Source organism: Capricornis sumatraensis, chromosome 5 (genome assembly GCF_032405125.1).
Source record: "Capricornis sumatraensis isolate serow.1 chromosome 5, serow.2, whole genome shotgun sequence".
Taxonomy (NCBI): Eukaryota; Metazoa; Chordata; class Mammalia; order Artiodactyla; family Bovidae; genus Capricornis; species Capricornis sumatraensis.
In genome coordinates, this window is record NC_091073.1 from 36,363,313 (window position 1) to 36,376,806 (window position 13,494).

Genomic DNA, 13,494 nt, shown 5'->3' on the forward strand with positions numbered 1-13,494 from the left:
CAATCAGGTTTTAGTTTAAACTTTAATGATTTTGATTTCCCATTTACTTTGGGAATAGCAAAATACTTTGTGTAAAATTTTACACTTTTTAAGGTACTAGTGAACCGATCAAAATTTTCACCTCAATAACCAACCAAACCCTAATTTATAGTAACTGCAAATCTTAGGACCAATAAACTTACTTTGATAAAAATGTAACTTACTTCATGATATACAGATGGTTTGGATAAAGATGGAATCGTAAAACTCAATACTTTACTATGTCCCTGTTTGTCAACTATTTCCTACAAACAAAAGAAAGTGAAAGAAAATGTCTCACAATATTGATTTTTTACACATAAATTTAAATATTTATTTTTTACACATAAATTGTTAGTGAAAAATAAAAAAGACCTGAAAAGAAAGGAATTTTAAAGTCAACTGAAATCTTAAACTATGATAATCCATTACTCATAAACATTAGGAGTTAACCTTCTCCTTAAAATCTAAGTAACGTAGTTTTAAGGCTAAAATGCAGATGTCTTGTCTTAATTATCATTGCTTTCTCTTATGTAAAAAGTTCCATTTTCTAAATCAATTAACACAGTCCTAAAACATACTACAAAATGACCCTTAAATTATTTTTCCATTTAAAAAAGTACAAACCTTAAGCATCTATCTAGAATATTGTACTATTTAATATACAAACATTATCAGTAATGCAAACTATATATTAAATCAATGGTGTAAACTCTGGAGACAGTCCAGATTTTATACAATTATCAGTGGTAGATCTTAGTTTAAATCTTTTCTCCAAACTTTTTGTGAAGGTCACAACAATTTATAGGCAGTGGCTTTTAAGTTTAAACAATTAAAAATTTAACACTGATATATTCAAATATTTCCACAAAAGAATCTAAATGATCTGATTTTTAGTCTCCAATCAGTAAAAAATGTGTATTTACATAATTGTATGTACGGCCATACAGCCTTTAGCCTCCATAAGGTTATTTTGAGGAGAACGAGCTCTGAGTCATCTGCTGCAATAAAAAACAAACATTAGCTCTACTAAAATGAAAAATAGTTGCTATTATGTATTCATTTTTGCTGATATTTGGCTTTTAAAACATTTTGTTAACTCCATTAAATACAAACCAAATTGTAAACCCCTAGAAGAAGAGCTTCAATGCATCCACTGCTGTGCACATTTCTGCTGGCGGAGACGGCGAGGTAGCACCAAATCAGTTCTGGAAGAAACTGCAGCGTAAATCGAAGCAACTGCTCCTCTCCACTGCGATAGAATTCAAACAGCTGGTGACAGACAGGTTCCAACAACTGGAAGAAAGACAAAACATCAACTAAAGGATTGGACTGTATTTGAATGACACTAACATGTAAAACATAAAAGCATTTTCCTGATTGGTAATTACTGAAATATGCAAGCATTTCCATTTTTGGCAGCAAGACTATTCACAGCTAAGCTAGTTAGTAAACCTATGAATTCTAGTGGAAGGCCAAACTGCAAAGTTAAGTGTATACGCAAGTACTCTGTAAAGTTTTAAAATATTCTGTAACTCCAAAGTAGTATTGTTATTAAAACTATATCTTTTTAACTTCCTGAAACAAACAGGTTGTGAAGAATTGTCTTCCTTAATATCCTTTCTTCCAGATAAAACATGCCAATATACAAATGACTGGCTACTGAGTTGGAGAAACTGAAATGGGAATGCTAGGTAGTTACTGTCACATGGCCTTCCTGAGCTTATAATTAGGTAGCATCTGACTGCAATGACTGGTATGTAGAGTAGCTGAATAATATAAAGCCCCTAGATCTAGTTTCTTACTATAACCATGATTAATTGCCCCTAGATAATCTAAACACCTCTGTCATTTTGTTTTAGACATGATTTGGACTTACTGATAACCATTTTTCTCCCAATACCCCCACAGGTATTCAGTTAAGAGAGATGAGTGTATCTTTAAAGCATATACAATAATCACATACAGGTCACTTACAAATATGTCAAGAGATTCACAGGGCTATTTTTCAAACTATATTTCAGTGAAATATAGTTTCAGTGAACAGGAGTTCGTTCACTTCCCCGACTTAGGCAATAGATTTACATCAACTTAAGAAACAGATTTTCTACTACAAGTAAGTGGAATGAACAAAAACTGATTTAAAGTGGATGCCTTGATTTCAAAAAAGTTCAATATGTAAAGTAAACCTGATACAATTAAAGTCAGAATTATTTATGCAAGGTAAAGAAAAAGTTCTACTTCAATAAACATCGACAAAATTGGTCTTTCCTACTGAAATACTATCTTCTTACAGCTAAATACACTCTCAAAATGGTTGTTAGAGGGCAACAGGTGTCCATGTGGCATGGCAAAGGTAACAGAAACAGAAGGGTCGGAGGCAAAGCAATGCCTCTCAAAGACTGCAAGAGAAGTTTCTAGGGTAGGAATTAATTTGGAAGAATGAAGAGGAGGGTAGTGGAAGAAAGACTGTTATGGGAATGTTTAGCTTTCAGACTGGAGTTTTTAAAATTTCTTTGTGGACCAGTGCCAATAATCTTGTAAGTTATGGTGTGACATCGCTCATCTCTATTTCACCCAGGAAATATTTGATTAAATCAATATAGTCTAACAAATATCTGCAAACTTATAAAACTTTATGCTGAAAATTTATTCGATAGTCTGCATGAGCACATAATCAATTTTAATCAAAACACTCCAGTCTTTTAAAATCGTTTAACATCTAAAAAAGTTTTGATTTATGAAAGCAGAACCAAATGAAGATAGATTCAAAAGGGATGTAGCAGTTACATATTGCAATAAGATTAGATGAAATTAAGTATATCGAACTACTAGAGATAAATACCAATATTTATGCAGGGTTTTACACTTGCAAAGTACTTTCATATATGTAAACCCATTCAATTCCCACAATACTAGGGTGCAATGTCTTTACCCCGACAATGTATTCTTTCTACATAAGCAAATTGAGACAAAGAAGCTACTGAAACCAAAAATAATCACACAGTTCAAGAAGGCCAGACTGAAGCCAAGACTTTTTAACTACTTTATAAACATACTTGAAAAACGTCAGAAAAGAATAAGACAACATACAATGTGGGAAACACAGGCAGTGTTGGACTTACTTAACCTGATTATAATTGAGACAAATAATGGGGCGTTAGAATATGCTGCATTCCTAGTGTTTTGGTCAAATTTTTTAATGTATTTTCTCAAGGAAACATTACTAAACTTGATTGGGTAGGTTTCACAGTACTATTAAGAGAGAATTGTACTTCAAGTATTAATATATTTTGATATATTAAATGGCATTCTATAGTCTATTCATCACGTACCTTCTTTCCCTTCTAAAATACATTATGAATTCTATAACAACTGAGTTACAAATGAATTTTTACAATCATCCATTCATAAGTAAGAAGCTGTATCTTAAGAGAATGTTAATGGTAATAAGAAATGTATCATAAAATGCCTTTAATTGACTAAAGAAGATGGGAAAAGCTAAGTTTGGGTAAATTTACAAGAGAATTTTCCAAACTTTTTTTTTCATTGAACAATTACTGAGAATATATGGGTAGGACAAAGATACAGAGAAGTTGGAGGGGACTAATATTTAGGTGCCAGTAGCCAGGGAACCGACTTCTCACTATGGGCTCCCTATGTTTAGAACACCAAAAAGATTTCATATGGCTCTTTAAAAAACAAAACAAAACAGTTGGCTTCCTAACAAACCTAAGTATTTTTAGCCTCTAATCCTATATCTATCTTAAAGCTACAGTCAATTAAAAGCACTGGTCAAGGAAACTTCACTTTATCGATAAACTGCCTCTTTACAGTTTCTTGAGCCTGACTCACATACCTACCTCAGGGCCCTTGCAATGACTACTTCCTCTCTGGAAAGCTCTTGCCCTCAGTTTTATTTTCTTGCTCTAATTCATTCAGACCTTAATTCAACCATCACCTCCTCAGTCCCAACACATACTTCCCCTACTCTGCTTTATAATCTTCATAGTTTTACCACTAACATTATACATTTAGGTATTTGTTTAATGTTTATCCCACCTACAAGAATGTAAGTTCTAATCTATAAGATAAAGAAGTTATTCTACTTTGTACATTTCTAAGTGATTTCTGACACATTATATGTGTTCAATGAATATTTATCAAATGAATTTAACCACATAATGAAAAGGTACCAAATTTCCCAGATTTCAAATAAACTAGAATCAACATTTCAAATTTCAAAACTGCCAACAGACAATGACATCAAGTTTTTAGGAATACTATATCTCCACATTAAGATATAAAATATTCTAAAGAGCAAAAGGAGACTCTTTGTGACCCCATGGACTACACAGTCCATGGAATTCTCCAGGCCAGAATACTGGAGTGGGTAGCCGTTCCCTTCTCTAGAGGATATTCCCAACCTAGGGATCAAACTCTTTACTAGCTGAGCCACCAGGGAAGCCCAAAAGTAGATCACACAGTTATATCTGAGAAGTACTTCTGAGTACATTTTTTAAGACTGAGTTTTCTTTTTAAGAATACAGGATACACACTGTCTTTACCACATTTATCAGGCTAAAAACTAGATTATTTGCTTTTATCTCAATGCCATGCATTTTTATTTTCCTCACCATTTCCAAACCTTATCTACTTCTACTATGAATGGTAGAATTTATAAGCACCAGAATCTGGGAGTACAGTTCACTTTATCACTTTCAAACTAAATTTGCTATCTAAAAATGCAAAGAAAATGCAGGAGAAGGGAAGGCAGAGAAAAGCAGCAAGGGCTGGGAAAAACTTACCACCAGAACCAAACTACTAGCTACTCAAATTTCTTGCCTTTTCTCAGGCCTCCAAATACTATTCCCTTCAGCTTGCAATGTCCTTTTACTTTCTACACCTGGAAAATGTGTGCAAATCCATCTAGACTCAGTTAAGCATTGCTCTGAAAGTATGTATTTACTTATTTTCTCCCTTTCCTCTTTTGGGACACAGGCCATGTGCTACTCATCTTTGATTTTCTGTTGCCTAGCACTGCAGCTGACACATAATGGACACACAAATATTTGCTGAATGAATAAATGAATGCAGTGACCCAGGCTCTCCAAGGTTATCCCCACAGACGGAGAGACAGACATACACATACATACATAATACATAGAAAGATGAGCAGCAGCATGTTCAGAGATGGCTTTGGAATATGGTGATCCTATTTCTTGGCCTAGGAGATGATACATTGGAGCTCATTTTATCATAATTTTTTTATTCTGTCATTTTTCTGAATATAAAGTATTCTTACCTCTCTATTCATTTCTCAAAAGGAATCAGTTAAACACTGCAAAATATACATTACAGTTTTTAAAACTCTACTTTTACTACTTTTTAAAATATATATATTTCACAATAAGAAATTAAAAATCAATCAAATGAAAACTACCAGCATGATGAACTCTGAGAGTACTTACCTCACTTTGTGGCTCCTGGATAACTTTATAGAGAGATGAAACTAAAGAACTCTTTTCCTTCAAATTTGTAGCATAATTTGGTAAAGACGTTTCTGGTAGTGTCTAAACAAATTTAAAAGATACACTTTACTTTTATGAAATGTCCCAAATAGGTAAATCCAAATACAGAAAGCAGATTGTCAGAAACTGGGGGAGGGGGAATTGGGAAGAGGAAGAACTGAGAGTGACTAATTAGATACAGATTTTCTTTGGGGGGTGATGGTGGGGCTTTGGGGCTTAGATGATGGTGTTAATGGCACAACACTTTAAAACCAGTAAAAAGCCTCTGTACTATCACCTGAAAACAGTGAATTTTTCATTATGTGAATAATATCTCAACAAAAAAATGGTAAAAATAAAACAAAAGATACATTTAATACTCAACATCAACAGGGATACAAATTAATATCAACACTGCATCTTTGACCATAGTTTGGAGTTGGAAATAAGAATACGAATCATTTCTAAAGCCAGAGGTACATTTTTTTGTAGCAACATACATGTTACCGATCTCATTAACAGTATTTTATCCTGTTTCTTAATAAACATGCTATATAAGGATCTAATGTTCCAAACCTTAAAGCCACAGATCATATAATGTCTGTTAAGTAAGACTGTTCTCCTTTACAGAACTGGGGGGAAGTTTTTACTTCTTGGAACAGAGAAAAAGATAGCCACACTACCAACAAATTTTCCTAATGCCATTTAAAATATCAACAACTAACCACAGTTTGGTAGGGTCACCCCTTCAGAAAGGACACCATGACCAGAAAGGAATGGGAAGAGATAAAACTCCAGTAGTAAGTCAGACAGTTTTGGGTAAAGGTAGTAGGGAAATATGAAAACAAAAAACAAAAAAACAACAACTTCTTTATAACAAATGATAAAAACCTATCCTTCTAGAGTATGGCCTTCTTTAACAACTTCTGTCTTCCAACTCTTTATTTTTTACCTAGGAAAAGTATTTCTATCAATCAACCAACTAATTAACAATGTTTATCCTGCAGCAGATATAATGTCTCAGTTCAGTTCAGTCGCTCAGTTGTGTCCAACTCTTTGCGACCCCATGAATCACAGCACACCAGGCCTCCCTGTCCATCACCAACTCTTTGCGACCCCATGAATCACAGCACACCAGGCCTCCCTGTCCATCACCAACTCCCGGAGTACACCCAAACTCATGCCCATCAAGTCGATGATGCCAGCCAGCCATCTCATCCTCTGTCATCCCCTTCTCTTCCTGCCCCCAGTCCCTCCCAGCATCAGGGTCTTTTCCAATGAGTCAGCTCTTCGGATCAGGTGGCCAAAGTATTGGAGTTTCAGCTTCAGCATCAGTCCTTCCAAAGAACACCCAGGACTGATCTCCTTTAGGATGGACTGGTTGGATCTCCTTGTCTCAAGGCAAGAATACTGAAGTGGTTTGCCATTCCCTTCTCCAGTGGACCACATTCTGTCAGACCTCTCCACCATGACCCATCCATTTTGGGTGGTCCCACATGGCATGGCTTAGTTTCATTGAGTTAGACAAGGCTGTGGTCCGTGTGATATCTTGCTTCTAATGTCTCGAGATACTGGTAATTGTAAGAGATACATTATTTTTTCCATGTCCCATATCCTAGTATTTTATGATTTAAAATGGGTTGTAGTTTAGTGTATATAGATGTATGTGTGCATAAATAGACATATAAAATTAAACAGCATATTTATAATAAGGATATTTGATTCATTTTAACTTTACTGTGAATTCCTCAAAGGCAAGATCTATCTTATCTCTCCATCTACAGCATTCAGCATAAGGCCTTGTACTCAAATCTTTGCTGCAGACATTATATAATAGATGAACAAAATAAGAAATAAATACTGTCACTGTTACTCTTCAGTAGATTCTTGAAAAACAGGTCACATTTCACCTTAGGATATATAAGTGAATAGACTGTTTTTTTTTAATTTAATAGGACAGTTTTGTTTCCTGGAATGGTTAAGTAAACGTGAACTATCTCGGAACCTTCCACCATTCTTTGGGTGGGGAGGAGAGAGTTTCACTGCAACTGCTTACATAAAGAGGGGATTAGGGCTTTCTTCAATAGTTCAAAAGCATGTAACAAAAGATCTCCAGGCAACATTCCATTTCTGTTACTTGATCAACAGTAACCTAATACTGGTGGAATTTATACAAAAGGGAGTAACTGTCAAATAAACAACAGATGTCTAATTGCCTGGAACATAATGAACCTAAGCTATATATGTAAAACACATTAATGTATGTTTGTGCATGTGTGCACATGTGTGTCTAAACATAAAATTTCAAACTAAGCGAACTGAAAAATAAATCTTAAAAAATGATTAGTGAATAAAAAGATTTTTACATGCACTATCTAGCCTAAAACTGAAACAGTCATTAAAAGTGTGAATTACAATTTTTAGTTATGTACCAATTAACCCTCATGAGGTAAAATGTTTTTTGTGAAATAGCCAAAAGTAAAACCACAGTTCTTTTCCGAAAAGACAAGTTCTAAAAAATATTCTGGGCCTAGGTTACTACTGCTAAATGAGAGGAAAGGTCTCCTAAAAATTAGTAAGCTATTACATTTTTATTTCATTTTGTGAATGTGAGAAAAGTTAATTTTTGTCAATAGGAGAGAAAATACAATTGCTGTGTTTATGAACAGTGCTTTGAAAACCTTAAGATGTAAAAGAGTCTATGGATTTAAATACCATTACAACAAACCTTTAAATTTATATTGTACTAGTTCAAAGGTACTGGCCTTCTTAAATACTAGTTAAGTTTTCTCACTTTGAAGAATGCAGAACTAGAGACAAAAGAAGTAATAATGGGATAACAGGGTAAGAAATTAGTCTTGGCAAAATTTGAAGAAGACAGATGCTTCAAATTAAAGTATCATTTGGCAGATGGCTTTTATAAAATTTAAGGAAGTGATACAGGTTAGATGGAAGAGAATTAATGAAGATGGACAGATGGATAGAGAACCAATAAATAAAACAACTCTGACCAACAACATTACACGTAAGACTAGATTTTGAGTCACATATTCTGATTCAGTGACTACCAGAAAATTAAAAAATCTGCTATATAAATTTACACATAACATTAAGAAAAACAATACAATCTGTAAGATAACATTTTACAGATAAGTATTTGAAATATAGAAATTGAACTAACTCATGAAATCTTAAAATAATTAGGTCTGAGTCTAATGACTTTGTTGGTATACTGCTGCTGCTGCTGCTGCTGCTAAGTCACTTCAGTCGTGTCCAACTCTGTGCAACCCCATAGACAGCAGCCCACCAGGCTCCTCCGTCCCTGGGATTCTCCAGGCAAGAACACTGGAGTGGGTTGCCACTTCCTTCTCCAATGCATGAAAGTGAAATCGTGTCCAACTCTTAGGAACCCCATGGACTGCAGCCTACCAGGCTCCTCCGTCCATGGGATTTTCCAGGCAAGAGTATTGGAGTTGTTGGTAAACTAAGATGTGGGGCCCTAAATGGGAAACCTTGAAAAAGAAGGGCTAGCTTTGTGGTTTAGAACTAAGATGGCGCCTGGCGGAAGAGGTGAGGGTGTGGCGTAAGTTGGTTGTTAAAACTTGATTGGCTCTCTTGATTTCCATGCACGTGGACAGCGCGTGATCACCATGGACTCTGGTTATAATGAAGCGCATGACGACTTGACCTTTAACGTGATTGGTGCAACTATGCTATATTAAGATTTGACCTTTAACGTGATTGGTGCAACTATGGCATATTACAATTCGACCTTTAATGTGATTGGCCCAACCCTCGAAAAACCCCTTGCTTGCCTATATAAACCAAGAGTTTGTGGCAATAGAGCAGAACTGCTCAGACGGAACCCCTCGCATCTGATTGTCTCTCACTTGCTGAGGGGCTGGGTTGGTGGACAGCAGGCTCATCTCTCCTCAGGACCCCTCGGCTTTGCTGAGGGAAGTTCCACTGCCTCTCTCTTTCTGGGGAGAGCCCCCCGTACTAAGAGAATATTAATGAGGGCCCAAAGCTAGAGTAGATGCTAGTTTGTCCAAAGGCAAAAAAGAAAAAAAAAAAAGCACAAAGCAAACTATGTTATCTTGTGCGTTTGAGAGAATGCTGAGTGAGTTATGAGTCTGGGAGTTCAGGCTGCACCCATGGAAAACTGTAGAGCTAAAATCATCTTCACACGCCACCTATTTCAGGGTTTCCTGGTGAGGATGTTGAGACCCAAAGAAGTTATGCGATTTGTCCAACATGGTAAAACCACCTAGAGGAAAAATTTGACTTCTCAGTCTCAAGCACCCTGTATCACTTACTTTATCAGTCATGATGACGTTGGCTTATTAGCACCATGGTTATTAAATTAAACAACCAAGCAGAAACTCAGAATGACAGAAAAATAATCTCTAAATCTTATTTCTTAAATATTTTAACCAAAATATGTAACTAACATCACAAATCATTTCAAAAGACAAGATACTTTAATTTTAAAAGTAAGAGATTTGTTCTTCCGTACTTTACTATCTTCTGTTATTTTTAGTATGTTGCTAACTTTGTCTGGTAACCTTAACCTCTTTACCAAACATAAACAGAGCTGAATTCAATGCACATTAACACAATTCAAAATAATTTTCAGAAATGCCTACCATATTAACCAAAAAATAGGAAATATCTTCCCTTATACCTGACAAAAATGTGTATATCATTTGTTATATCAAATTGACTATCTTTACTTTTGGATGGTTAGGGGAAAGTTAAATAACTTTTCAGTTCATAGGGTCCAGGATTTTACTTCTCTCAATGAAAAAGCTTCCTTCCCAGGAATGGAAGAGAATAAACAAACAGATGATAAGGGAAGAGAATTAGCCATAACTTTTAATTATTTGCCTTAATAGTTGACTCCTCCCCTATGTTTCCCATCCTTCATCATGCCCTCTTGCCACAACTCCCATATTAAAAAATGGTTTAATGGCTATATTTCCTTTTGCAAATTTTGCTTCACCATTAAACATAAGAATATCCCAGGAGTGGTAGTCAGCTGTTAAAGTTGACAATTTTCAACAACTTGCCAAAAAAATCATGATAATGAACCATATTAAACTCTCATGAAACAGAAAAAAAAAAAAAAAACTTAAAAACACAAAGACAACTTATGTAAGAAAAAAAGGCACACACCAGATTTATTCAAACTGTTAAAATATGTAGATGGCACAAACAGTGCACTTCTATAAGAGCATGCATAACTACATCACTCTATGAATTAGGGGATCCATAGAAAGATAATTTATGACTACAAAAGCTGACAAAATGAAAATCTTTGTCATTCATCAGGATAAGACAACAACAACAGCTACGGCCAGCTACAAAATTAATAGGAAACACTGCTTCTCTCAAGGACATACCTCAGCTGAAAAGTGTCATAAAAACCTCCATTTAAAAAAATTAATTTAGTTTTTAATTGAAGGATAATTGCTTTACAGAATTTTGTTGTCTGTCAAACATCAACAAGAATCAGCCATAGGTATACATATGTCCTCTCCTTCTTGAATCTCCATTTTTTAGTGACTTCTGTATTCTTACTCAGTGAGAAGCTTTGCTATCTAAAATCACAGATATCAAAACTTTTGCTCTTTAAACGTGTATCGATAAGAATGAAATATCCCACTCTTGCCTGGAGGATGTGAGTCACCTAGACACAGAGAACCAGGCTTCAGATTAGGGGTTTTGGAACCCAACATTGCACACAGATGTTAACTTTGTAGTTTCTAAAGACAACATGACCATGGGTCCACTTCACAGTCCAGGTCTGATTTTAACCCCATTATACGTTGCTCTGCTTTGTCTGGAGCCTATCAAAATACTATTTCATTTAAATTTCATCTGAATACCTTTCCTCCAAATCCTGTAATTATTTTATTTTTTTGTTTGGTGAAATGCTTACACAGTACCTATTGTATGGTGTCTCTCACTGAAACAAGCTAATAACTCTGACTTTTGTCTGAGGTCTTGGGCTAATCAAGCTGGACAGAAAAAAAAAAAAGTGTCAGCCCAAACTTTCCATTCCTGTGGTTCCTGATCAGGAAGCTCACATAATTATGTGTAACAGTGAGAAAAAGAGGACAAAAAGAAGGTTACTGCTTAGTCGCTAAGTCATGCAACTCCTTGATCTACCGCACACCAGGCTCCTCTATCTATGGGATTTCCCAGGCAAGAAGACTGGAGTGGGCTGCCCTTTCTTTCTTCATGGGGGGACCTTCTCAACCCAGGGTTCGAACCTGTGTCTCCTACATTGGCAGGTGGATTCTTTACCACTGAGCCACCAGGGAAGCTCCAGCTAACTGGTTAAAGAAATATAATTTTAGCTATCATAGAGAAGAGTTCATAAGACAACCAAACAGAGGTTTTGTTTTTGTTTTTCATCCGCTAACCAAAAGTTATATACCCCTTTACAGGCACTGGGTAAGCCAACTAAAGAAAGATGCATTGATAGAAAGTTGTGCAAATATCTTCCCATCTTCTCATCGTTGATCATGTCCATTTCCCCTGCCGCCCCAAATTGGGAGAAACATTTTAACCGTGAATTGTTCATGGTGGTTAGGAAGAGTGACATCAACTTTCAAAGACTTTAACCATTCTTTGTGATGTTGCTATAAAAGGGAGAAGACAAACCTTTAAACCACTTGGCAAAAAAGGAGCCAATTTCCTCACAAAGATTATTATGTGTAAATAATTGCCCAATAAGTTTTTTGGAATATTCTTTTGCTTCCACAGATATTTAGCTTTTTAGTCATTAAAAAAGGAAGCCAATGGAATTTAAAATGCAGATAAAACTTCTTTGGAATATAGTTATTATAGTAAAACAGTAAATATTACCTTAAACTCTGACAACCATTCCTCCACAACCCCTTTCTCTGAAGTGAACATTTTTCCACATCTGTTCTAAATCTTCAACCTGAAAATTAACATAGAAAAATGCTAAAATTTTGAATACATTTTCTTTATAGTCAGATTACCAAAGATAGAAGTAATCCTATAAAATTTATCTACTTTTTTATTGAGAAATTAAAACAGTTTCAAACATAAAATTACTGAGTTAATATCACAAATCAATGGGCACAAACAGCATTGAAATGCAAGAATCATGACAAAAGTATAAACGATTATAACATGATGAATTAGCTCTACAATTTTCACTCAGCTTTTAGTAATGTCAGCTGTGAAACATACTGGACATTTTTCCTTAGTTTAAATTAAATAATTCCAAAGAGATAATGCAACTTAAGAACACATTTTAAAATTGTGAAAATATAAAAAGACATGCATCCAAACTTGACTTTATAGAAACCATTACAGTAATTTAGTTTGCTTATATTTCAGTTCTTTAGTACAATAACTATCTAGGCAAGCCACTTGGTTTCCTGGAAGCTTAATACTCATGAAACAGAAGTAAAAGTGCTAATATCCAAGGTAATGACAATATGCAACAATAGCTATTCAGAAGACTGGAATTTACTCAAGTATAAATAAGAAAAAAAGAAAGTTAAAGGAAATGCAAAACAAATTTATCTCAAGAAAAACTTCTGTCAAAGTACAATATAGTTTTCTTCATACCTCCATCTATAAGAGAGTGGACTGTTTCTTGAGGGAAAACTTTATTAGTTCTATCTGAATTTGCTAAACTCCTAAGCCAGGCACAAACCCTGCATTAGCCCTTCTTGATTTTCATCACAATTATCATGTAGAAGAAACCGAGGCAAAACTGACAGAAACTGAATCTTGATTCTATTCTTACTTGTAATATAAACTTGGGCAAGTTATTTGCCTTCCTTTTTTCATTCATGAACTAGGAAAAACCACAATACATACTTTCAATTGATTACTGTGAAAATATAATGAAAAAAATGTAAATAGAAGCACCTGGCAATAAAAGTGTTGTCTTACTATGCAATACTATTATTGAAGGCTA

At 34.9% G+C, this 13,494-nt stretch overlaps 1 protein-coding gene across 1 annotated transcript in view; it reads right to left on the minus strand.

The window, feature by feature from the left end:
* The window catches only part of HYCC1 (hyccin PI4KA lipid kinase complex subunit 1), an 83,855-nt gene that overhangs the window by 32,813 nt on the left and 37,548 nt on the right, over window positions 1-13,494 (minus strand). The window contains exons 2-5 of the mRNA XM_068973172.1: window positions 12,402-12,480; window positions 5,490-5,591; window positions 1,135-1,314; window positions 204-284 (exon numbers count right to left, since the gene is read on the minus strand). Of these exons, the coding sequence (XP_068829273.1) occupies window positions 204-284; window positions 1,135-1,314; window positions 5,490-5,591; window positions 12,402-12,452 (414 nt within the window). The 5' untranslated portion in view covers window positions 12,453-12,480. The remainder of the gene's footprint in view (window positions 1-203; window positions 285-1,134; window positions 1,315-5,489; window positions 5,592-12,401; window positions 12,481-13,494) is intronic.